The sequence below is a fragment of the Scomber japonicus genome, chromosome 7 (genome assembly GCF_027409825.1).
Source record: "Scomber japonicus isolate fScoJap1 chromosome 7, fScoJap1.pri, whole genome shotgun sequence".
Lineage (NCBI taxonomy): Eukaryota > Metazoa > Chordata > Actinopteri > Scombriformes > Scombridae > Scomber > Scomber japonicus.
Window position 1 is genome coordinate 13,814,232 of NC_070584.1, and position 27,824 is coordinate 13,842,055.

The 27,824-nt window shown below is 41.9% G+C and overlaps 1 protein-coding gene across 1 annotated transcript; it reads left to right on the forward strand.

The window, feature by feature from the left end:
• Positions 1 to 584: 584 nt before the first annotated feature.
• zgc:92140 (uncharacterized protein LOC447854 homolog) lies at positions 585 to 27,641 on the forward strand. Its single transcript, XM_053322588.1, has 6 exons — positions 585 to 818; positions 13,773 to 13,902; positions 22,592 to 22,677; positions 23,880 to 23,947; positions 24,517 to 24,577; positions 26,019 to 27,641. The coding sequence occupies exons 2-6, from the start codon at positions 13,812 to 13,814 to the stop codon at positions 26,064 to 26,066; spliced, it is 354 nt and encodes a 117-aa protein (XP_053178563.1). The 5' UTR covers positions 585 to 818; positions 13,773 to 13,811; the 3' UTR covers positions 26,067 to 27,641.
• The last annotated feature ends 183 nt before the right edge of the window (positions 27,642 to 27,824 follow it).

Here is a 27,824-nt window from a genome sequence, read left to right on the forward strand (position 1 = left end):
TCTAAAAGACTGAAATACACAGGTGTGGAAATGTATAAATCCTGCAACATTCAAAGTGTTAAGTAAAAGTACACAAATATAAGTAGCAATACTATCATAGTGTTATATCACTGTATATCATATTGGATTATTATTATTGTCATTATTGATGATTTAAAACAGTATTAGGTGGAGCTTATATAACTACTTAATGTGTAGTTTGGTAGCTTAATTTTTTACAATGCATTATTTTCTATGTGGTCACTTCTCACTATTACTACTAATAATAACTTTATATAGCACCTTTTAAAACAAAGTTACAAGTGCTTTACAATCAAAATATGATACAAGTAAAATATCAAAAATTAAAATATTGACAATATATAATAGTGGCCTATAATAACACAAGTGTAAAAGTACAATATTTATACATGTAGTTGAGTAAAGTAGCATAATTACTTGTACTTATCTTCTTCCCACTATTGCATTAAAGTTGCAAACATCTTTATATGAAGGGGGAAAATATGAAAACATAACTGATGTATAGTAAATGTTTGGTCTGCATAAATACCAGCAGTTCCTTTTCATTTCTGGGAGCCACAATAAGGAAGCAGCTCAGGGTCCGGCAGTGATTGGTGAGTTGCTGGGGCACTCCTCAGCAAGATGGCTGCATTGCTGCGCGCAATAGTGGCATCCTGGTGAAATGACGCAAGCCACAGTTTACGCTCAGTCCTCCAGGCTCTGAGCTCTCCTGTCTCCATAGCGCAGATCCCGCCCGACGCAGCCGGAAGACCGACCGGCTAAACCTCCAGTGGACCGAGCTGCACCGGTTCATCTGAGTAAGTACCAGCGTGTATCGCTCGTTAATTGTCTCCCAGAGGTGTCGTGTATCCTTCAGTAGAGAAAAAAAGCACGTCCCTGCTCGTGCTTTCTTTCTCTCTTTACTCCTCTCTTTTGTTGTTGCTTCCTGAGAGTACCGTGATTACCCGGCGCTCTCCTTCCTGCACACACGGGGCTTCTCATCAGCCTGTGTCGATGTTTTGATGTCGGGTGGAGGGGGGATTAAACGCAGCTTTATCTCAGCTATTCCTGGCAGCTAAAACACAGGAGGACTCGAAGGAGATTGTGTACGTTTCTCGTATTTTTTTTTGAGTGTGTGAATGTGCTCGCACTGCTTGAACAACGTTGGCTCAGCGCATTTTCAAATTTTCCACACATCCTGGTTGGTTGTGCCACCCTGTCCCGCTGCTCCCTCTCCCTCCGTCTGTCTGCTGCTGGAGCCGCCGCCGCCGCCGCTGCTGCTGCTGCTGGAAGGCCGTTTGTCTTTGGAGAAACACTCAAACAGAGGGGAAGTCGGACCTGGGCTGACAGAGAGGCTACATGCCGTTAACCTTTTGTAGAAATGAAACTATGTGTACATACACTGAGACCGTTTGCACTGCCTCTCTGCCCTCAACTCTGCCTGCCTCCCCCCTGTGGGGAACAAAGCGCCCAGTGTCTCCCTGTAGCGCAGCTGGACACAGCTGTTGAGCCGAGCTGCAGCTCTGCAAGCCCCCAGGACAGGACAGCACAGGGGATAGCTCTGTGGCCAAGGCCAGGAGCTCCTGCTGCCCCTGCTGCTGATGTGCTGCCTCCCAGCTCACATATAGTCTGCTGTGAGAGGAGAGTAACGTTAGAAACCACTGAAGGCAGCTGCATTACTGTATGTAGCAATGTGTCTGCCTCAGAGGGAAGACAGGAGCTGCTGGATAATATTAGGATAAGTCACAGTGGCCAGAATTAGATTTGATATATAGGCTCATTTGCAGCTCATTAGGTAAAAGTTAGCCTGAGTCTATTTCAAATGCATCCTTCCTCACTTCCTCAGACATTATTAAAAAACATCACATTGCCAAAAGGGGCTCAAGAAGTTCCTGAATACCTTCCTGGACACTGTGTTTAAGTGTCCCATAAGGCCACTAGCTACTGTAGATTTTAGCCTGCGATCAACCATTACATCACCTTTACATCCATTAGGTGGCTGCCCTGGTGTGAAAGTAGGTTGGTGTGGCGGGGGGTTGTGGCGCATACCCCCCTGTCACCAGCAGCTTACATCAGGGCTACAGTATATAGGTTAGCAATCCTGTGAGTGGATGTTGCAAGTCCCCCTCCCCTGCTTTACTCTTGATTTATCTGTCCGTCTTCATCTATCTGCCTCCATCTGCTTTTCTCTCCTGCCCCTCCCTCGCTTACTTATCTCACAGACTGTGTGTGTGTGTATGTGTGTGTGTGTGTAAGAGTTTGTGTGTACGTGCTTATGAGACGTTGCTCACATATGGCTTTTGGTTCCGTTGGTTATCAGAAGAGACAGTCTCATTCCTCCTCACTCTTTTCTCTTTCACTCCGTCTCTTTCTCAGAGGCGGGAGGATCTATTATTAGTCCTTCTCTTTCTTCTTCGTCCCCCTCAATCATCATCACTATTATCATCATCACACATACCCCCCCCCACCCCTCACCCCGTCCCTCCAGCCTGTCCATCCGTGGCCTCTTCACCTTGAGCTGATTAACAGTATAGTTTAGGTGATTGTTTGGGGCTCTGTTTGGGTCATGATGCAACACCTGTGATGTCACCGTGTGAGTAGGTGGAGGGTTTCCATGGTTACCAGGATGTCTTCTGTGTCTGTCAGTGTTTGTGTGTGGGTGTGGAAAGGAGTTCCCGTGACCGTCTCTTTACTTCAAGTTTGTGCTCTGTCTGTGGGAGTGCTCATGCTGTCAGGTGTGATGAGGTAGTCTATATTGCGGTGCAGAAAGCACTAGGCCAGCACAACACGATCTCTCTGGCTCCTGTGTGTGTGTCACTTTGACTGATCGGCTTGCTGGCCTATCAGTTTGTCTATCTGACTGAATAATCAAAGCCTAAGCAGTAAATGTTGCAGCATGAAACCCCGAAAAACTGCATTTTTGTCACCTTATCGCCTGCTTTGTTGTCTGGGTCGTACACACGTGTTTGTGTGTGTGTGTGTGTGTCTGCATTGCAGCTGACGTGCAGATCAGTGGACATAGGCTATTTCCTCCCATTGGTCTACCTCCTTACTGCTCACTTTGAGTCAGAGGGGGTCGGTCGTGCAGCCTTTAGTCCACATGCATGCTTTGTGTCACATGATAAAGCAACATATCTGTGTCCCTGACTGTGTTTACAGTGCAGTTTGTGTTCAGAGTCCAGTTGGGTTGGGACAAGGAGGGTTCAGTAGTGATTTAGCTTGCCATCCCCGCCCCTCTTATCTCTCATTCTTACTCCTATGTTCACTCTGAAGCGCTGTGTGGATCTCTGCACAGATTTTTCCCATCATTTTTCCTAGAATGAATCTGTTTCCCACCTCCACCGTAGATAAAGTGGTCTCTGATTGGATCACTGCAGGCCCGTTCCTTGATAACGATAAATCCTCAGTTAGATTGATGTGAGAAGACAAATGGAGTGTTCAACCTTCAATAAAAGCCCCTTACATTTAATATGAAGCTAGGGAAATGTAAAATAACTTCAAGCATTACTAACTGTCTTGGATCAGATAGCCTTGAAAATACAATGTGTGTGCAGTGATTGAGTTACTTCATAGTTCCCATGTGCACAAACTACAAGAGCTTATTACTTTATGCAGTATTTAGATGTTTCTGTGTAACATTAGTTGCTTTTCACACAATATGGCATTGCAGGAGGAATTAAACAAAGTCTTTATGCTGCTTGATGCATCAACATTGCTTTTTTATAGACAGATTAGAAATTACAGAATCATCTACTGTAGTGTTCTTATTCATCAACTTTGAGAGTCATATTGTGATGAAACAGTGCTGGTTATTTTGTCAATTAGTCAATTCAGCATTTTCTATTTAAAATGTCAGAAAGTAATGGGAAGGCCCACAGCCCAGGGTCAATATTCAAATAGTTTGTTCCTGCAGGATTCAAAATCCGAGGCATCAAGTCCTCAAAGTTTGAGAAGAACCTCCAAATGTTTTGGCTTTTAAAATGACTGAAATGATCAGCTGTTTACAGAAATATAGCTGCCGATTAACTTTCTGTCGAATGGCTACTTTTCAGACTTCTGAAACAGCTAATTGATTAGTGATAATTCATTCATTCATTTAAATCATTTTTTTTCAATCAATTGCAAACATTCATTATTGTCAGTTCCTTTTTTCTGAAGATTTGCTGTCCCCCCCCCCCCCCCCATATTATATAAAACAAAATATTTTGATGTTGTAGACATACATAACAAGCGATTTGAAAATGTCACCCCGGGCACCTGTGGAAATTGTGATGAGCATTGTTCACTGTTGTATGACTAACAACTAATCCAAAGCGTTAATAATTTAAACAAGAAGATAATCGACAGATTAATCAATAATTAATACAATCATGAGTTGCAGGCCCTCTTTAAATTTCTAATGTACCAAATGAATGAGTTTGAGGCAAGCTGTCATTTGAAAACAAAACACAAATCACTTTCTGTTGAGTTTGGTCTCTTGTAATGCATAAAAGTGCACCACTTCACCTCGACCACCTGCTTTAACATAATAAAACATGAATCTTTAGGGAAAAGATGACCATAAACATAATACTTTTAATGAATGAAGTAAACTTTTGATGAAATGAGATGTGTCAGGACTTGTGTGGCTCACCACCTTGGCACAACCATTTCCTGGACAAAACCCTGTTATATGATTTTGCATACATTTGCAATTTTGGGACTAATATGAATAGAGGGAAATATCCCAATTAATATTCCGATAAAGGTTTCAACCATTTCACACAATAATGTCAGCTAATTGTGAAGCATCATAAGCTCATGTTGGCTGTCATTTGTCTCTTGGACACATGATTAAAAACTGATGAAGGGCCCGTTGAATGAAAGGCGTCCTTGCTGTAGTGAGGGTACCACTGTGCTGGACAATAGATGAGTAAAAGCACTGGTTTGCATCTGAAAGAATAACATTGTGGCGATCACACCAGCTATGTTGAGACATGAAATACAGGCTCATCTGCAGCTGGTTGTTGGTGAAGGACTACAGCAGGCAAACATCTCAATGTGTTTCATTCACACCCAGACACACATCCGGAACGGCGTTGCCAATTATCCTGCAGCATGTTCGCCAATTAGGCATAGATTGATATTTATTTGTTTTTTCAGCTGTGGTAATTTCAAATGAATATTAATGCCGGTATTCTTTTATTTTGCCGGTTGGTGTGTTAGCAATTCAGATGGATTTGGAAGAGAAAACATAAACATGTTTGACCTTGTGTGGCTGCTGTGTTGGAGAAGTAAAGATCTATTGTGTGCAACCACACAGCCATGTGCAACTGTCTGTTAGTGGATTTGATGAGCAGGCACACGCATACTGAACTTGAATATGTCAATGCAATGATGGGAAAACCAACCATAATGCTGTCCTCTTTATAAGCCCAACATGAACATTTAGAAGCAGCTGTTTCACTTTTGAGGAACTGAAGCCGTGACAAAAAAACCGCAGGTGCTGCTAAAACCAAACGTACCTTTTTAAATACATCTTAAGAATAGAACAAGTTCTCATATCAAAGGTTGGCCAAAGCACTTTGCAGACTGGTTGATAGAAGAGTTAAACTTTATCACTTAAAAGCTATTAATGACCCACCTGATGCTGTAGTTTTATTCTCCCTCTGAGGAGTTTGAATCTTTAATGTCAGTCTTTCACAGGAGGAAGTCATGATATTGCTGGAACATTTCTTCCCACTTTTTCACCCTTTTGATCCTTCTCTTTACCAACCAGTCACCTTGGACTCTGACCTGCTTTTACCTCCCGACTGGAAACGGCTGAACAGAGGAGTATTGGAGGGAATAAAATGAGCTTTTGCTCTTTGAATTCACCTGGCTCTCGAGGATTGAGGTGTACAAACTCCAGCCATTAATGGGCCTTGGAGGAGATATTTTATCCTAGTGTGTATTGGGTAGAGCAATCCCTTGTGGTTTGGTTTAGGTATACCTGTAGCAATATACTGTAGCTCTATAAAAACAGTAGGCCATATGTGAATTAGAGTACAGTAGTGACAGGAAATGGTAAGAGCAATGCAGACGTCTATATTTCGACTCAACTGTTTTTTATGGGCCTAGACATAAAGGCCTTCTGCCAAAGTAAACAGTATGTATGTAACAACTCAACTGTCTTACCACACCATACCAGCACATGTTGTAGCTATGTGCAATATGTCTTTCATTGTCAGTCACAAGGCCAACAGAACAGAGGAGCTCCTGTGTGTAGCAACCCCCCCCCCCTCCCCGTACCCTCTTTGACCACTTGTCAGCCTCATTATAACAGTGAGGAAAGAGGAAAGAGCCCCTTCTCACACAACAGCAGGCAGTGACACTGACAACAGAGACGCACACTTTTAAGCAACACCACACCACTCAGGAGAAACCTTCACTGTCCACTCGCCTGTGTGCGTTGGCACGACTTCCCGGGCTTGTCAGACTGATGGAGTGCTTAAACTGGGACAGGAGGAGAGGTGCAGCATTTGCTGCCTGGCTAGAGTAAATATTATGGCGCGTTGGCCCAGGAGTTGTGCTGAAACTCTGCTCTGTCACGGAGGAGAGAGGCAAAGAAACACAGCAGTGACTCTCCACCGTTTTCGTGTCGTGAAGTTGCTTTCAGGTATGTAATTTAGATTGCTTTTACTGTAAGAGGCAAACATACTGTTCAGTTTGTTAGGTTAGCCATCAGTGGGAAGTGTCTGCAGCTGCATCACTGTTGAGTAATATGCACAATATATGCCGTGCGATGATGTACAGTATATATTTGTCAGCTGTCGTTGATCTTGCCATTCAGTTCATACTGTGGTCGCTATCACTTTAATATCTCTGGGTCACTGGTAGGCCTTTGGCTGAATTCCATTTAGCTGCTTCAGTTTCAGGGTCCTGATCCTGTGCATGCTGGCTCACTGTCACACTGTCATAGTTACTGGGACACTTGAATAGAGCTGAACAATGGTTTGTTATTAGTAACACTTCTGCTTTTACTGCTGTGACAAGTCAAAATGTCTCAACTGTCTCGTTCTTGTCGTGTGATTTAATCCATGAACAGTCACTTACAGGGGTCAATAAAGTGCTTTTTTTATTATTATTTTTTTATGATTATTATTATTAGTATTATTTATTTTTGCTTTATGATATGAAAGAATACCACAACAGAGGATAAACATAATACAAATAAATACGGTCACAATTGAATGGTTTGGACATTTTATATTAGGGATGGGCCATGTAGAGAAAAGCTTCTATAGAGGTCATTTTGATGGGTAAATATTAATATGCAGTATTGTGCCTAAGTTTTAAGCACTAATGTGAGGATGCTTCAAAAACAATGTCATGAATACTTCTCATTCATCTGCTAACTTCATTCAAAGGGCAGTAAACAAAAGAAGCTTAAATTAAATCAATATTTGATGGAAGCATGCTTTGCCTTTAAAAACACAACTAATTCTCTTTGGTACACTTGCACACAGTTTTTTGAAGGTTCTTTTGAGGTTGGTTGTTCCTGCATCTTGGAGAAGTTACTGCAGTTCAGTGGATTTAATTGTCTCAGTTGCTTCTGTCTCTTCATGTGATCCCAAACTGACTCCATGATATTGAGATCCAGGGTTCTGTGGAAGGAGGCAGTACATCTGTTAAAGGACTCCTTGTTGTCAGGGGAGATGTTTAGGGTCGTTGTCATGCTGCAAAATAAATATGGGACCAATCAGATGCTGGCATGACGATATTGCATTATGGAGAAGACTCTAAACATCTAAAGTGCCTAAAACATTTGCACAGTACTATATATGTAATGTGATTTAGTGAAATATCTGTCCTGCTGTCATATGCATAATCACATTTGTCAACCCCATTTTAGGTTTCTTGTAATGTTTCATAGCAGAGGTAGGATACCTCACTTAAAAAAGAGTCATATCATAAATCTTGATATATTTTTATGAGGTAAAACACAGCAGATACACTATTTCAAACAGTGCCACCAGGCCATATACAGTATATTTATTTAGTGTGACTGTTGTTTATCTAATTGGATCATGAGATGAGATTCTTTGGGTAAACATGATACTCAGTCCTGTTTGACTCACAGATGAGCAAAGAGCACCGATAACATATAACAATTCACTGACTAGCTCAGTTCACTTCAATTGAACACAGAGCCTCAGAGCACGACTCAGCACTAAGCAGTGCATCATGATGAAGCAGGGTGTGAATCTCTGCGCTGTCACAGGTGGGTTTACTGAAAGACCTGCCCCGCCGTTCTGAGTCTCCCTGTGGCTTTTACCGCAGCTGAAGTCATCACTTCCCTTCCCTGGCTTTCAAATCTCTTTTCTTTCCAGGAAGCTGAATCACAGCCGGGCACTCCTGTCCTGTTACAGCAGCTTTATGATGTGGACTGATAAAACTCAGACAGCAATCAATGCCATACAGAAAATAACCTGCTCCATGCCTCCCTTTAAAAAAAAAAAAAAAAAAAAAAAAAGTAGTACTAGTATTCTTCTCTCTCTCTTTCACTTTTGTCCAGCCAGTTTTTCAGGCTCTGTGGTTGCTCTCTCTGCCTCTGGCACAGTCTGCTGTTTGAGAAACCTTAGCAGCATTGACTGCACACTGCTCAGCCTGTGTGCGCACTGTGTGTTTAAGCAAGCGTGTACGCTCACATCTCAATCCACAGTCCTTTTTTCGAGTTCCTCCTTTGACAAACTGACTTCTAAAGGAGGCTTATTCACACAACTGAGAGTAGGTCACGTCCCACCTCCAGGTATGCAGACACGGGCGAGTCTGCGTGTTTGCCAAACCGTATTCATATTAAGGGTTTTATTATTTACCGTGTATTTAAAAAGAGTTAGAGACCTTTTGTGTTGCCGAGACTTCAACTATATTATTGTGTTGACATATTTAAGATCGCTTGCAGGGTGAAACATCGACATGAGGCTCTCTGCCAAATCTGGCGCAAGTTCAGCTTGAAATGACGCAAGCCCTGTGAGCTGACATCATAACATTATTTTTATCTCTAAATTAGGCTACTACTTTGCTTTGGCTAGTGTGCCCGCGATGGATGATAAGCATCTGGAGCGAGTCGTATGAATCCCGGAGTGTTTGTGTGCCAGTTAGTATTAAGAACTCTTATCCCCTTCAGAAATTGGATGTTTATCAGATCAAGTTGGCTCAGCTTGTGTATATGTGTGTGTGTGTATGTGTGTTTGTGTGTGTGTGTGTGTGTGTGTGTGTGAGTCAGAAGGAGACAGTTGGTGTGAGGATCTTAGCTGACTTGCCAGACTAAGTTTGTCCTGTTGACACACTTGAACGTCTACAGCGGTGTAGGCAAAACTCGGAGGAGCACAGTCCAGCTGTCCTGTGGGTTAAATCAACACCGAGCAACGCCCCGCTGCGGTCTCGCATGTGGCACCGAGCGGCTCATTGGGTAGAGCTCGGGCTCGTGTGTTTTGATTCCAGCTGCAGTTGCCAAAGTTGGACACACATGCAAAAAGCTAGTATGTGGATGCAAAAGAGTGGCACACATCTACATGGGGAGTGAGTTGAGTATTTGACAAGAAACAAAACCAAAAAACCTAAAAAAAATAAACTTGAGTTTTGTGTAGCAGAAGTTTGTTTTCTTCTTGTTTCCTGCTCTGGTAATAATCTTGTGAGCCTCTCAGAATGGGAACCACTGATTTTAGGATGAAAACTGAACATTTCAGAGAAGTAGTTTGGATTGGATGGTCATGAAAGTGCTGATTTTTCTTTTTTTTTTTAATCAAAACATGGAGCCAAATGCAACAGTGTGCATCTTTCGTCAGTCAACTCCCCAATCAAGCACCACTACCCCCCAAAAAAACCCTCAGTGATGGATTTTTGTTTGTGTTCAACACAACTAATTCTCTCACTAATCACCAAATGAACCCTGTGTCTATTGCTTTATTACAGACCTCACTGTTATTTATTTATACATGTATTTGGCTTGGTAATAGTCTGTCTACTAGCTGTGGCTCATATGTGTAGCCCATGTAATAGCAGCTTGGCTCACAGATTCATACAGCCTAGCATTATCCCTCCACACAACAATAGCTCTGGGACTACTAGGCCTATTTTTAGCCTGCTCCTTCTCACAATTTGATGTTTCAGTACACACAAATCAAAGCCTTTCACACAGATGCTGCCCAGACAGTGGAGACCCTTTGAAATTTAAAATCTATCAAGGCTGCTCACATTTCTCTATACGGTTGCTTCAGTGGTTAGAGAGGGGAGTCCTTGCGCTTTGCTAATCTAATATTCACTTCAGCTCTGCACTAATAACCCGGAGTTAAGAGAGACTCAAATGTTCTCACTCAAATCTCTCTCTCTCTCTCCCTCTCTCTCTCTCTGTCTCTCTGTCTCTCTGTCTCTCGCTCTGTCTATGTCTCTGTCTCTGTCTCTCGCTCTCTCTATGTCTCTCTTTCTTTTTTTTCCTTCGTCTTTTTCCTCTGTACAGTAGCTCCACAGTGGCTTCTTTACTTCTCTGCTTCACTGTGTTCTCTGGCAGGTAACACGCACCCCTGTGGCAGGGTTTCCAGGTACACACTTCATGCTGTTTAGCGCAGGATCCTCATTTAAACGAAGCTGTCAGGAGGCAGATTATGCTGGATGAGATTATTTTTGAAAGTTCGCAGCCAGTGTCTCTTGGCAAAGACGCGTCTCAGACTGCATTGAGATTTCCCAGCTGTGCGTATGTGTGTGTGTGTGTGTGTGTGTGTGTGTGTGTGTTTGATCTTGTCCTCCTCCTAGGTAAAACCACCTCTCACCTGCAGGCCCTTTTGAGAAATTCATGTGTAAACTCTGCTCAGGCTCCGGAGATTATTGTCATTTTACCTGAAGAGCTGAGAAAGAGATTTATATACAAATTCCTTTATCCTGAACATACACACACCTCATATATACACACACACACACACATTCACACACCTCACACACTCACATTTAAAGCAGCATTACAGGATTATTCGTCAAAACCTGGGTCTTCTATAGTTTTGGTCACCTGTTCTATCAGTAATAACATTGTACTTGACTCTTATTCAAGTATCAAGGAAACGGGAGAATTGATAAGTGATAAGCGAACAGGTGACTCGATATTTGTTGTCATGGTAACGTTACTGGAAGGCAGCGGCATGTTTAAAGGGCAGCAAAGAGGCTCATGTTAATTCACTATTGCTCCGTCTGTGGTGTTGAATCCAAAGTGCTTCCAGACATTACTTCTCAGATAGAGACGTGTCATGATCTTTTCATTAGGAAAGAGAACAACAGCTGCCTATAGTTTATTGATAGGACAACAGAGCATGCAGTAAATCAGTGTGGCAGAGCATTTAGTCATTTATTAAGGAAAAATGCTAAATATTTAGCTACTTGTTGCAGCTTCTCAAATGTGAGAATTTGAAGCTTTTTTTTTTGTCATACATGATAGTAAACTGAATATCTTTGGATTTTGAACTCAGACAAAAAGAGACATTTGAAGACATCTCCTGGAGCTCTAAGAAATTATAACAGCCATTTTTCACTATTTTCTCACATCTTATAACCAAATTGATTCATCAAGAAAATAATCCATAGTTGCAGCGCTGATCAAGTATTACATTTATGCACATTTGAATGGTAGTTTGAATAGATTAGAGGGGAAAAAAGTTAATAAGTGAGATCTGGGAGTGGTGACAGCCCTACAACAAAGTCCAACAGGGAAAGAAACAAGTTATCAGACAGTCAAGCAGGTTATAAACAAGCCAACAGTGTAGCAACATTACTAAACCTCCTTTAGAAGAAAGCGAAAATGAAAGTGAGCACATCTGAATTACTTGTTATAATAATCCCTCTTTCCCAACCTCGAAACCCGTATGATTGCTCATGTTCCTTTTCCCCTTTTGTATGTAAGTACGTTCCCAAATCTCAGCCGTAACCTGCTGTGTGTCATCTTATTATTACCAGTTAGGAGTGACACCCACAGCTACAACAGTAAGCCTCAATCCAACTGTACAGTCTTACAAATCTTACTGCCACTCCCTGGTCTCTGTCCACCTGCCTCTTTGAGTCGTGTCCAGCGAGACGGAGGACGGTGAGCCTCAGCCTAAACACAGGAGTAAACACTGGCCTCCTGTCAACTTCAAACGCTGCGAGGATCACTGAAGGAGAGGGAGGAGGGGCGGTTTGTGCTCTTTTGAAGCTCTGCACTTGTTTTCCTCCTCTCTGGTCTCTTTCTATCCCACCCATTTTCCATCCTTTTACTTCACCCCTGTCCCCCCCCATCATCTCAACCCACCTACTTCCCTCCCTTTCTTTGTCTTTTCTGTCTCTTCAGTGTTTCCATTCTGTCCAACAAGCCTCTCCACTCTTCTTCATCTGACACCTCCTCCCACTCTCGTTTTGTGTACCAGCACGGAAGATTACATTTCGGTGATGGGTAATCATTGCCTGCCTTTTTGTGTGTATGTATGTGTGTGTGTGTGTGTGTGTGTGTGTGTGTGTGTGTGTGTGTCTGTCTCCATTTTGGTAACTGGCAGCAGTCAGATGGGCTCCTTCAATGACAGCATATGGCGTGTGTGAGTGACATGGAGACTATCTATAGTGTAATGTGTCTGACAGTGTGCGAGGCCTTCACTGACAGTGCATGTGATTGACTGACAGTTAATATCTACAGCCTCATGTCAGCTGCCCTGCTGGGTGGGAGGGTCTCACTTTCCTCTTTTCTGAATAACTGTCAAGTTTCTTTTGCTCCCACCCCTCTGATGTGCAGAGATATCTGATTGGTTCACGGACAATTCAACAGGGCAGATTAAGAGCCACAAGAGGAAATGATCTGACTGACAGATTCATCAATTTTATTCATTTCTTTCTTGCAATAATCAAAATTGATATATGAACAATGAATCAACACAATATGTGGAAAGCTTTGCAGTACTTTATTTTGATGCTACCAAAAAATGTAATCATTGTGTAATTTATCAAATAGAAATAAATATTTTTAGGTTTCAGACTATAAAAAATGTGAGTGTTTCCTGCTTTTCTTCATTTTAGATCACACAGCTGACAATTGACCTTTTTTCCCTGTACAACAACTTCTTTTACTTTAGTTGCAGTAGGAGGTTTTGTGATGTGAATCCTAAAAACAATGAATATAAAAGCTAGAAAAATAACCAAATAGCTTTATATAATGAAATATAAATAATCAACTGTCTGATATTTGAATATATTAATGAAAATCATAAATGACAGCCCTGTTTCCAACTAGGTCATGTGATCTATTCATGCACTGGGCCACCCTGCTGCTTCTGCTCTCCACATGTAATAATGGTGGTTATGTTAAAGCCTAAAAGAGGGTGAAGTCATCGTCTGTTAAATTTTCATATAAATGCCCTCTTTGTCAGTCTTTTTTGTTATATTTGTGGCTCTGAGCACCCGGTGTGAGATAACGTCTGTTACTAAATTTGTATTTCTAAGAAAGTCGGTATTGCTTTTATAACACCCTGCTCTGAGGCATTTCCAACAGTTTGCGGTCGATAGCGTTGAACAGACAGGAGAAGCAAAGTCTCAAAAGCTGTTGAGCTGTGAGAAAACATTGCACAAAGCATTTTCACGTTGACGGAGCTGGTTTGTTTGACACTTACCACGAGTAAACAAACAATACAGTACTTCTGATAAATGACATCTGCATGGCACACTGTAAAAACACAATCGCAGTGTTCATTTTATTATGTTTGTCTTGCTTATAAAAAAGTCTGCTCTCTTCTGTTTTTACTCAGGTGTGAGTGCGATGAGGAGAGGCTTCAGAGTGTGAGGCCATGGGCTGCACCTCGGCCAAGCAGGTGTCGGCCGTGCCCAACGATGAGGAGGGACGCGGCAAGGCCTACAGCAATGGAGACCTCTTCACCGGTCAGTTTACACACACACACACACACACACACACACACACACACACGCAGGGATGTCAATAAAAGCTTCACAGCTCCATTTCACTCAGTTAATTGCTCAGTGTGGACCCATTGCCCTGTCTGCCCTTACAATATATTCTCTTCATTATAGCTCATAGTCCTCTGGCAGAGTTTTAAGTTCTCCATTTCAGACAGTAACTGTCAACACTGCAGTTTTATGGTGGTCATCCATGTTGACATACATGGAAGAGAGAGAGGAAGTAACGAGTTTGTGAGGCTGCTCACTCAGGTGTCGTGTGTCTTTAATATTTTAGTTTGTAGATGTGGAGAGAGAAAGAAATTGAGAGGAATGGACAGAAAAGCTGAGATTAGAGAGAGAAGGTAGAAGAAAGAGATAAGAAAACAGTTGAGAATTTTGTTATTATTGAATCAAGTTTTAAAAAGCATCAAATTCTGTTTCCCCACCACAAGGTCTCAGACATTCATTTAAAAATCTATTTCAGTCAGCAAAATCCAAAACGTTGTCACTACTGCTCACTAAAGCAGTTCCCACTGGACAAGTCAAGATTTTAGCTAAAACTTATTATTATTATGATTATGATTATTATTATTATTATTATTATTATTATTATTATTATTAAACTCCATTTTCACTGATTAATCCATCTATCTATTTCCTGCCGCTTATCCAAGTCCAGGTCATGTTAATTTAATTAATTCAGCCATTAGGAATTATTGTTACACCTTGCTATGAGGTACTAAAAAATGTGATATAATAATAAATAATTCAAGGCCTTCATTGTTCCAACTGCTCTCCATCATACTTTGATAATGGCTGGTATGTTAGGTCTTTAACAGTCTGAGTGGACGCTGTAGAAACCTGTTAATTGATGACTCCAGTGGTTTCCAACTGGGGTTAAGACCCTTCAAGGGGAAGTAAAATAAATGTGATGAGTTTTGAGTAATGAGATATAGAAGAAAAAAAAAGAGGAAAGGAAACACATTTCTGCTGAAAACAGAATTTCAAATTTCTATGAAAACATATATTTTAATCATTCTTTTTCGTTGCGAAATACTGAATACTTTCAACTCTAAAAGCTATTTGAGTTATAATCTGTTGCATCTCTCTCTCTCTCTCTCTCTCTCTCTCTCTCTCTCTCTCTCTCTCTCTCTCTCTCTCTCTCTCTCTCTCTCTCTTGTTCTGTATTAGAGTTTTGGTCAGAAATTGTTGATCTTTCTACAATGTTCTGACATTTTTTTTACGTGGGTGTAGCTCAGGTGGTGGAGCGGCTCACCCATTAATTGTAGGGTTAGGGTTGGTGGTTTGATTCCCAGCTCCTCCTGTTTATATGTCATCTAGTATCCTGAGTTACTCAACCATGACATGGCAAAAATGGAAGTTGCTTTGCACAAAACCATGCTCTACATCAATGAAATGTAATTTTATAGACTAAATAATTAATCAATGAACTGATAACCAAGGAATCGTGATGAATACGATCGTTAGCTGCACCCCCGGCTTCAATTAGAACTGGCAGACTGTTGTGCAATGAGGGACTGAAATGAGAGTGAGAGCCAGAGACATGATGAGAGCGCTGATGGGCGGCTGAGGGATTAATGGCGATTAAGAATTAGGAGCAACACTCTGGTATAACTGCACACGGGCGGATAGTGGTGGCAGATGATGATCCACAGGAGGTTCTCTCTCTCTCTCTCTCTCTCTCTCTCTGTCTCTCTCTCTCGCTGTCTCGCTGTCGTCCCTTTCTCTCTCTCTCTCTGTTGTCCCTTTCTCTCTTTGACCCTTTTCCCTCCCTCCTGTTCAGCCTCTCCCTCTCTGCGACCTCACTCTTGACTCCCTGCTCTTCCTCGTCCCTTCTGTTCTCTCTCCGACACGTTCCCCTCTCATATCTCCGCTCTCACGTCTTGTTTCCCTTGTCGTCTTTTAAGGAGCAACAGAATGAGGCAGGAGAGAGAGAGAGAAAGTGATAGGAGGAGTGTAGCGTGTTCCTTGAGAGAGAAAGAGAGGGAGGGAGAATGACGCTGTGTTGACACTGCTGCTCTTTTTTTTTTTCTCTCCTCAACTTCTCCGTCTCGTTTAGATCTCTTCTTCCCTTCCCCTGCTCAAGGCCTCGTACTCCTTCACTCTCTCTCTCTGTCTCTCTATTTTGGGTGTCTGTCCCCCCTCCCCTTCCCCCATCTCTTCCTGCCTTCATCTCCCAGTTTTTCTTCTCTCCAGCTCTTTTCCTCTCATCTCTGGCACAACATTAGGTCAGAACCTTGTGTCCTTTCACCTCCTTCCTCCCTCTTCCTCCCATGCTATCCCTCGCTTTCTCTGGCAGTTGGTTAGAGGGGGAATCCAGTGTGGACCAGACTACTGTTTGAGCTCATCAGCCTGTGTGTGCGTGTCTGTGTGTCTGTGACAAAAGCGACTGCTGACCCGGATAGCGTGGATTAGCCCCGATTTTTTTTTTTCTTCATCCTATCTTCATCCACTCTTATCTTTGTTTCTTCTGCACTTCTAGCTCCTCTCTACTGTATTGCATCACATCACTGTGTAGTCATTCTTTCCCACTTAAGTCAGAGCCCTTTCTAACCCCAGTCAAACTGGCTCACTGCATCCGGTGCACTTCTCATGATTGAGGCGGAAAAGTTTGGCCACTCAGCCTGCACACACATAAATATACCCCCAGTAGACTGTGGATGTCTGTGTGTGTGTGTGTGTACATGCTCACATATGTATTTGTGTATATTTTGTGTGTGTATCAATGCATTCAGTCAGACAGTGAACCCTTCTTGATCCGCCTCCAACAGATTGTCTGCCAGTCAGTCTGTCCTTGTGTGTATTTGTATGCGTGCCTGAGTGTGCGTGCCTGTGTGTGTTTGTCCCAGATATTCTAGCTGCCCGCTCTGCCAGACTCCGGCCACTAACCCCCCCCCCCCACCACCACCACCATCCTCCTCTCTTGGTCGCTCTCGCACAATAACCGGAAAAGGCTGAGCTCCATTACACAAACACTGAAGGACGACGAGGGAAAATAGCAACACTCTCCACAACATCATGCAATTGATGTCTGCAATTATCACAGTCGGAGGAGATTGGAGTGTAGATAGCGTTATGTGGTGCTGCATGAGTGTATGCAAGTAGACGTGGCACCCTAACATATACACAGAACACGGTGGCGGTGCAGATTTCACTGTTTGTGTTAGCTGTTGTGTTGTGGCGGCAGTACAGCTGAGTGGTGTAAGGGTCTGTCCTACCAACAGACTTGATCTGATGTTACTGACTGACAATTTGCAGTGTGTGTGTGTGTGTGTGTGTGTGTGTGGAAACATGACACAAATGTAGAGACAATAACAGGAATGTTGTTTAGGTTACAGATATTTCTTCGGTTCATTAGCAGTTCAAAGAAATGCTGTCACTTCAGTCATACTGTCTTCATCTCACCGATGAATTGGAGCTCAGTCCTTGGAAATATAATCATGTACCACTTTTCAGAGAATTCTCTCTTCTTCCTTGAGAAACTGGAAACATAAATGAAACACTGAAGTCACAACAAACACAGTGTCTGTGTGTTGCATGTGTAGGCAGTACAGAAATAGAGGTGCAGATAGTGACCTGAAGGTAGTGACCTTGAGCTGGAAGGATAAATGTGGATGCAGGAAGTGAGAGAGCAGCGCTTAAATGATCAGACTGTGGTCACACTAGGAACAGTGTGACTGTGGAGCATGGCGTCCCTGAAAAAAATTCTGCACAGTCTGAATTGAAAAAGAATGTGCATCCATCTCTTAAATGCACATAACAACACAACATGCACGTACATGGAGCTCTATATAAAAATGGGGGGTCTAAAAGTCTGAGACTACTTTCCCATTCAGACATTCTTAATACATATTGGCACACACCTTTTTTATATTTACTTTTTTTGTATTTTCAATTCCCTTCCTTTACTTGAACTGGTCCGTGGTGCTCTGAACCCAGCATGCCTCATGTATTTGTTTCTGTGTACGGGCCTAATAGGACATGTTCTCCCTCTCCTGTCTGACTGTTGCGAGTCTGGTTTGTGATTTGTATGCGCTAACGAGAGAGAGACCTCTCTGAAATGTGACTGCACAGTTAAAGTTCATTGAAAAGATCAAGTCCTGAAAATCACCACCATGTCCCATGTGACATCTGTGGCTTATTGAATGCACCTGAGGTCCACACATGAAATCAATAGTTAATGCAGCCAATCCATGCTAACATCATCAATCCACGGCCCTGTCGCCATCACAGAGCAGAGGTCAGTCTACTCTTCATAGTGCAGAAGTACAGAAGTGTCCGTCTCTGTCTGATAGTTTTGAGACACATTTAGAGCGTCTGTAAATTGCAATTGTGTTTTATCATCTATAATCACAAGATAATTCACTGAACTTTCTGCAACATTAAGCTAATGAGATGACTCTTGCTGCTTGCAATTGGAGGCTGTTTGTTCACATGTGCATGTCATGTATCATTTTAAATGTAGTCGGACTACAGGTACAGAAAAGTCTGATTGTCAGTGAATCAGATTTTTCTTTCAGGTGATTGTATTAGTTGCTTTTCAGTGGGTCATGAAAAACTTTCAGGGGGTCAGCAGCAATTTTAATAGTTTAGTTCCAGCAATGGCTTGAAATTGGCATCACAGTAACAGAAATGAAAAAAAATTCAATATGTCTTTTCAGATCAGTCAGTTTTCATCATTACATCTCAGTCAGCAGTAGGCTAGAGCATTTCTTTATATATTTCTTAACTGGTTGTTAGTTGTATTTTGTGTGTGTGTGTGTGTGTGTGTGACTTTGTATTCAGGTGTAAATGTCATGGCTAGGCTGGTGATGGCCTCGAGCCAGACTGGCCGAGAGGGAGGACAAACAGCAGGAAGGACATAGTGACATAGCCACAGGACACACACACACACACACACATACACACACACCCAAAGAAGGCTATTTAAATGACTCACACCCATACGAGCACTGCAGTTGCATAAAATGATAAACGTGCTGATTCAAAGACACAGCGCTGCTATCTGAAATAGAAACGTGCGCACGCACGCACACACACACACACACACACACACACACTTATGCACACGTAGTCAGTGTCGGTACTTTAAGGTCAGCGCAGTGGCGCAGCCTCTAATCAGAGATGAGAAATATGTCCACATCACAAAAATCACAGCTTCTCAAAATAGTTCTTCCCTTTCATCTTTCTCTCTCAGATGGTTGCCCTCCCTCTCTCCTAAATCGAGCCCGGCATCGCCGTGACGAAACACCCTTGTCATTTCTCGTGACAATGACATACACACACACACACACACACACACACATACACACACACACACACACTCACACAGCATGACCAGTTCTTGATCCTATCTAAATTGAAGCACAGTCTATGATATGATGAGTCTTGATGTGATGAAGCTGGGTCACTTTCATCTATCTATGCACGTCACATTAAGCTCAGTGAGACCGAAGCTCACCCAAATTATAAAATGACATTTTTCGCAATTGCTGCTTGGAAATGTCCATTCACATTTATTTACACAGCCCACAGCAGCAGCTAATTTTACCACTTCCTATTTGTCTGCATCCACCAATCAAGTTACAGATTATATAGCTTGAAATTTATGTGGATTGCCCCTGTAATATGCAGGAGAGCAGAGGAAGTGGCTCTTAATTTTGTTTCCTGCTCCAGCACTGTATATGCTGCATGTTTACAGAGCAGATCTTACCTCGGTGAGCCTGTGTAGTGTTAAAAAAACGCTTGTGCGTATCTCTGTGTGTGTGTGTGTGTGTGTGTGTGTCGGCATGTTCAGACAGGAGCCGCTTTGCTCTGACTCGTTTACATTCCTGAGACAAACAGCAGAAAAGTAGCCAACATTTGTTTCTCTCGTCCTCTCCTTCTGTTTCTCTTAATCTCTGCCAGCTTTCTCTCTTCCAAGTCATTTCAAATCAGCCGCGTTCATCTGACAAGTGAAGCCCATGTTTGGCTCGATAGTGATGAGATGTAGAAAACACAGGTGATCAAACACACACACACACACACACACACACACACACACACACACACACAGGCGATCCAGGTGATCCAGGTGAGAGGTGGATTGTGTGCCCCAGAGGGAGGAGCGAACCGGGCACAGGCCAACTGCTGATAGAGTGAGGGCAAAATACAAAGTGTGCAACAGATACGACTGAGGGCGTTTACGTGTGTGTGTGTGTGTGTGTGTGTGTTTGTGTTTATGTCACGTCACGGGTACTTTATCAGTTAAATGTCCAACAACCAGGGAGTCAGCAGAAATGCGGGTGTGATTGTATTGTTCCGCTCAAGGTTAGGTTGGTTCAGTCTGAAATAAAAGGTGCTATATGTTGAGTTTTCAGACATCATATCACTTTACATCACTGCCAAGTTTTAGTTTGATACCTTGGTATAAATTCCAGGAGGGGTTCTTCCTCTGGCTTTTGGTCTTTTTTTTGTGGCTTAATGCATTTGGCGCTGAAAGAATTAGGCTGTGTCTAAAGTCACTCTTTATCTTCTATAAACTCACTGGCCACTTTATGAGAAGCACCTTCATAATCCAATGTAATCTAACACAACAGCTGTGCTAGAAGTTCTGCATTTACAAAGCTCAGAACGGTGATAATTCTACTTTATGTTTATAATTGAGGTTGTAGTGAGTGGTAGTGATGTAGTGGAGGGCATTATATTGAATGGTATTTGGAAGTATCTGAACAGTATTTGCAGTATTTAGTGCCTTTCAAACACAATACATCACATTTGATGGATGTGAAATTATGATGACGCAATAGCGATGAAGCAGAACAGTGATTATTTATCTAAGATGTACACTTTTTGCTTACTATGTATATAGAAAATGTATCAGATGTGAGAATGTACGTCTTTTCTCTGTTTTTCTATGATTATAACCTGAATATCTTTTTTAGTTTTACACTGTTGGTTGGTCAAAACAAGCAATTTAAAAACATCACCTTGGAATATGAAGAATTGGGATCACCATTTTCTGACATTTTATTCACTAAATGATGAAGTGGTCATTTGTAGAAATAATGAACTGTAACAATGAAATCATGAAAAGCGTCATTGGTTGCAACACAGCAAATGCCCTGAACATTTCAACCAGGAAGGCAAACACAGTGTTGAAGAGACGTCGGTAGAGAATGTCTGTATATCATGAAATTAATGTTGCTATCATTTATTAATATTAAATTAAAAATCTGCAACTAATGATTATTGTCATTGTCAATTATACTGCTGGTTTCTCTTTTGGTTAGCTGTCTATGAAAACATTTCTTAGAGGCCACAGTGATGTGTTTTTCTGACTAAATGTGTATATAAAAAGGAAAAACTGTAGACACATGAGAAGCTGGAAGAAGAGAGATTTGGGGCATTTTTATCTGAAAAATAACTGAAACAATTATTTGAAAATATCAAATGGGTAACTTTTTGGTTTTTGAAATCAAAATAATTGCTGATTCATTTTCAGCTCTATTGAAAAAAAAATATTATTAAAGTATTTTTAAGACCAACACCAAACATCTAATCAATTAATGAAGAAAATAATCAACAGGTTAATCTATAATGAAAATAATGGTTAGTTGCAACCCTAAAATCTACAGTATGTACAGTTAAAAGTCACAATTAAATGAATCATGATAAATGAGTGAAGCTTTGTTTTATTGCATCAGTGCATGATATTGAATTTCTTGTACTGGCTTGCTTGTGATTTGTTTGTTCTAATTATGTCTGCCCAATTAAAGACTCTGCACCTCTGTGGGCTCATTGATTAGTTGACCCTCTTCTGATATGGCACTGGTCATTGTAGCTATTCTTCATTTACTTTTATGGCAATCAGACATATTTACTGTATTTAAAATTGCATTATATTTAAACCTGGACTAATAAGAAATTAATCATTTCAGCAATTCAATAACTTCAGTTATTCGTCAATGTTTCTATTTTTAGCAGTGAGTGAGAACGCTCAGTGCAGGGCGTGGTGGTGGTGGTGGTGGTGGTGGTGGTGATGATCGTGGTGGTGCTGTGCAGTCTTGTAGAAGTGTTACAACTCTCACTGCCACTGAGCTTGTCTTAACTGTCTTAACTGTCTAAGCTGTCCATGTAGACTAGAAGCTGTTCAACTGATCTTTAATCCCCTCCAGCTTGCTCCCTCTTATCGGTTCCCTCCTCTTCTTTTTACCATCTTGTCTCCTCTTTTACTTCACTTACACGATACATGTGTATTTCCTCTCGCCCTCGCTGTCTCTCTGTTTTTCGAGTTGTTGTAGCTAAAGTGTACCGGAGATGACTAGTGTCCTCCCACTTATACCTCAACTGTCATGTCCACTTTATAAAGCACTGAGTCAGGTCTCACTTATCAGATTACCCTTGGAGCCCCTGTAATGTGAATCAATGGAATAGTCATTGGTATGTTAATATGATGCAGTAAAATTACATGGTTCAATTATTCTGACCTTTCAGATTATATTTTTTATATTTTTTATATATATATATAGCAAGATGAATGAAGGGAATCTGGTCAGTGTTTCTTTTCCGGGAGTCGTTTGATAAATACATGTTGTTTATTTCTCTCTTGCCTCTCTCTGTCCCTCCTTTAATCATGTCGCTGTCTCTCCAATCGTCTTTCTCTCCTCAGATGAATACAAGATGAAGGGAGTGGAGGAGGTGAAGTACATGAGAGGGGATGAAAACCGGGTGAATGCCCGCAACCAGGAGAACCTGGTGAGACACACACACACACACAAAAACAAACACACATCAACCCATCCGCTGACAGCTCGTCATCTGCACACAGACCTTTTCCTGACAGTTCATCAGCTCAAGCGAACGTGTGTGTGTGTGTGTGTGTGTGTGTGTGTGTGTGTGTCCAAAGGCAGCTCTGTCAGCCCTCACATTCCCCACATACACAATGTCTGTGCACAAACACACACACACACACAATGGTGCCTCACACGCAGGTAGAGACAACATGCTGGTGTGTGTGGAATGTGGGGGCTGACTGCTTGGTTGGTTTGACTCTGTCCTGCAAAGCCTTCTTACTGTTTGACATATTGGTGGAGTCAAATAGCTCGACTGTCTCTCAAAACAACATCCGGACACATTTACCCTTTAAAAATATACCTATGTGCATCCTCATCAACAACACTAAATGAGTGAAAAGTGTGTTAGTGTGAAGTGACATCCTGTGTGCTTGTTCAGTTAATCAGGTCAGTCTGCCTGGCGTCCTGGCAAGCAGTGAAACAATAACTTGTGTAACTATAAATCCTGATTAAAAAACAGAAGCAGTGTCACACTCCCACTGATTTATATTACTGTAGCTCAATACCCAGCCAACATATCACAGTAACCAAGAGGGGAAGCACCTCTTATACTCGGAAACTCACTATGTAGCACCAGCAGCATCAAGGATTTTTATGTAAACATCAGATAAAATGTTGTTCGACTCACACTCAGCTGAAAGCTACATGCAGAAAGGTGTCAGCAGATTTGTTGGTTGTAAATAAGATGATGGCAAAAATGATCGAGACAAGACTTTTCATTCCTGATATCTCCTGAGTAAAACAAACAGCTTTCTTTTTTTTTAAATTTTTGTCACAGTTACTGTTTTTTTTTTTTTATTAGAAGACCCAAACCACATTTTTACACAACCAAGTCATCTCCAGTCACTTCTACATATGGTCAGACTAGTATTTGTCTCTTTACACTTGTCATTACTGTAGATGTTTCCTTTCAGAGAGGAATTCACAAACACATAATGCAGAGTGAGTGTTGATGGATGGGAGTAAACAGTGCAGGTTACAGTATGGTAGTTGGTGACGTATGCTTTCAGTGCTGAGGCTGTTTGCTGATATGAGATGTTTGTTTTTTACCCATTTTGCCAGCTGATAATGAGAACTAACGATGTGCGTTTGTGTGTCTTTCAGGAGAAAAGTAATGTGCAGTACAGGGGCAAACAGCAGAAGGAGGTTGCTGGGGCAAACATTAAGTCCAAGTAAGTTGATCGTTGGCCGCACTCTTTGCAGTTTTTTTTTTAAATTACCTGTTTGTCATAGTCAGCTGCTCATTTTCACAGTACTGTTAAAGTAATTTGGTTTATCTAACCCTTTAATAAACAGTTCCTTGATAATACCCATTAAGATCCAACTTTAAATCAGTATTGTTAATATTATGATGTGTGGAGTAAGTGATGTTTTGTGTCTGGCCAGCTTCATACTCTGCGTGTCTTTGTATACATATCTATACTGGTTGCTGGAGGCTGCAGAGTATTTAGTGTTTGGATGGGAGACGGGGTTAATACTTTTTATAAAATAATTATTTAGATTCCTTCACAGCGTCCGAACTCAGAGTTCTCAGCCTGCAGTGGGGATTGTGTGTGTGTGTGTGTGTGTGTGTGTGTGTGCGCGTGTGTGCGCGCGCGCATTTGTGCTGTGTGGGGGGTGTAATGGAAAATTCTCATGATGTATTTGTTGCCTCCCTTCTCCTCCTCGTTTCCAACATCCAACTTCCTCTCCCTCCCTCCTTCTCTGCTCTCTGTTTTCTCTCTCTCTCTCTCTCTCCCAGTATTCACACGTCAGAGAGCCAGCAGGAATTTTTCAGGATGCTGGATGAGAAGATTGAGAAGGTGAGAGGGGGTCGGGGTGGGCTGTGTGTTTGCATACTCTTAAGGGGTTTGGGGGGTGCGAAGGGGAATGGGTCTCAGAGCATTTAAAGAAACAGCTGGGTCTCAACATTTAAAGAGACAGGCTGCACAACAGCAACAACAACAGCAGCAGCATCCGTTAGTCTACAGTGTTTGTTCTGCTTACAAGCTCAACACTCAGCCCCACATGTGTGAGGGGGAGGAACATGTAATAGCTGCACTGATGATGAGCACTTATTACTCTTTGTCTGACACTTCACTGGTTGTTTCTGACTATGTATTAGGTTGCAGAGTGAAACAGCAGTGGGCTTCTGCTTTGGGAGCTACTTTCATTTTCTAACTCTACCATGGTAGAAATGGTAGAGTGGTTTTCAGCAGTGGTGAGAGAAGTGGTTACTGAAGTATGTAAACTGGCAATATTGTCTGTTACAAGTAAAGGTCCTGTATTCAAATTATACTTACATATATATATGTAAACATCTGTGTATATTATATATATATATATATAATATATAATATAATATAATGTGAAACTGGTCACTCATATTGACAAACTCACCAAGAATTCTCAACACATTGGGCAGTTCTCCTCTGCTGTACAGCACCAAATGGCAGAAAGACAAAAAATAAGAGTGAATGTTGATGATGATCTAAATGTTGCTTATCTGCTGAACATGTGTCAACTCTGTGAATATGGTTTTAGTGTGTTGCATTGTGTCGTGATTACAGCTTGTTGCATTAGTGACCAACAAATCATTGAATGCAGGTTCAAAGCATCAAAATAATGACCCTTTCACAGTGCTGTACATTCGCATTATTATTAAAGATGAGTGTGAATGTGTAAGCAGCGGTTTAATGTTGCAGCAACTGTGGGGCAGTTAAATTTAAAACAATGCTTCACCATTCATGAAATAGTCATATTTCTCAACATTTTAAATGTTAATTTGCAATTGGGCTGGAACTAACAATTATTTCTGAAAGCTACATCTCCAACAGTCCAAAACACAAACATATTCAATTTACAAGTTTCTATTGTACTACTGAGGCAGGCTGTGTTTTAAAGCCATATATGAAGAGAGACTGAGTGTAGAGTTATAGGCGAGCTGTTAGATGAGCTCTGGAGAGGAAGAGAAGCAGTTAAGTAAGATTCTCATCTTGATGGAAGACAAAACAACATAACAGCCCACCTGTCAGCACTTTACTGCCTCATCAAGTATTTTCTATGTGAGTACCTGCAAATAGACGATGGTTTGTTTAAATGTGACTGGAGTAACAAGTGCGTGGGGGTTTTGCTGCATGCAGACAGTTCAGAGAGTGTCGTTTAAAGTAGGCTAGGTTATTACTGCGTATACTTAACTGGAACAAATAAGAGAAGATGCACTTTGCAGGTTATAACAAATATTTCTTATCTGTGTCTTTGCAGGGACGAGACTACTGTTCGGAGGAGGAGGAGGAGGAAGATGGGACATAGCACAGAGGCCCCCAGAATTCATCCTCGCTGAGAGCCTCATAAAGTGTGTGTGTGTGTGCGTGTGTGTGTGCATACGTATGTGCTTATGTGTGACTGAGAGACAGAGTTGAATCAATGTTTGACCAATGGGGCGGTGATGTAACAGGACACTGTATGTGTTGGTATGAACATGTGTGTGATTTTATGAACATATGGCAAAGATAGTATTTTAAAAAAAAGTGAATGAAAGGTATAAATGGGAGAAAGCGAGGGAGAGAGAATGGGATAAAGAACACTTTCTTCAGAGACTATAGCCCTCCTCTCTTAACGCCTCAGCCCTTCAGGCCCCCTGAGCGCACAGATGGAGGTGGTGGAGCGTTGAAGGGACAGACAGATAAAAGGAGGGAGGAGATGGAGGAGAACGTGACGACAGATGGGCACACATCGTTATGAACGGAGGGAAGGACTTGCCACAGTCTGGTCAGACAGTCATTTCCTCGAGCGGGACGGCAGCTCCTCATCCCTCCATTTCTGTCCGTCTGTCCCTCTGTTGTCTAATCCTGAGTAAAGAACCCCTGCTATTGGAAAAATGGAACTCCCAAATATGGAGGAGGCCCAGTGAGGACAAATGTTGTCCTGGTGGGTGTGTGTGTGTGGAGGACTGAGAGACACGCACGTGGACAAGAAAGGAAGCCTTGGGAGGAAAAGATGGTGAAGGCAAAGGAGTTACGTAACACCACCAGGATCTGCACTGAACTTTCCGACCTGCCTACCTACAGCCAGGCCGGCCTGGGCCACGAGGGACTGAGAGAATGGGCAGAGGGCGGGTGAGGGAAGGTGGAGAAGAAAGGGGAAATTTTGTGATATTTTAATAAGAGAGAGTAGGGAGCGAGCTGGTGATTTAGAAACTCTAAACTCCTCCTGCCTTCTAAAGTCAAGGACCTTGTTTTTTATTTTTTATTCTGTTCCGCAGCCACTCGTTCACTTATTTTTTTTCCTCCCTTTTTCTGATGTTCCTTCTTCAGTTTGTTTAACTCTTGGCTTCCTTCGTAGTGTATCATCATCATCATCATCAACAATGTCATTATCATCATCCTCATCACCACAGCAGGCAGACTGAAGCTGCGTAATTCAGAGCATCTGTGTCTCAACCCAATCCGTCCTCCGACATATACCATAACACAGCTGATCCTAGCGGACGCACGCACATATATGGAGGAATTTATTGTACATTTGGCAACACACTCTCATTTCAAAACATCTCTGCTTGTACATAGAAACCACACAGACAAACACTCATCATCGTATCCCCCTTTCATTTCACCAGCAGACTTTCATGTGCATCACTCAGAGGTATTATGCCAAGCTCTGTATTTCTGTTTTGTTTCAGTGTTCATATACACACACACATTAACACACATCCATACACACTCGGGCACTGAAGCAGCAAAACAGGGCTTAGCTCAAGGGGAGGATGTGTGGTTGCTGTGGAGACACAGATCTGATCACATTTTTTTTGTTTGACATCTTTACTCGATACTTCCTGTTGTATTATTTGGAATACTTTTTTTCTATTAAAAATAAAAACGCAGAAGCTCTTAATGTGCGTGGCATCTTAACCTGTGTGTGTGTGGTGCACGTGTGTGTGTTTTTCTCTGTCAGCTGAGTAATCGAGCGCTGTCATGCTGGCAGTGGACTGGGGAGTGTGAAGTCAGTCTATTTTGCTGTGGTCATACTGCCTGAGGCCATGCAGTCAGAACTGATACACTCAATAATAGC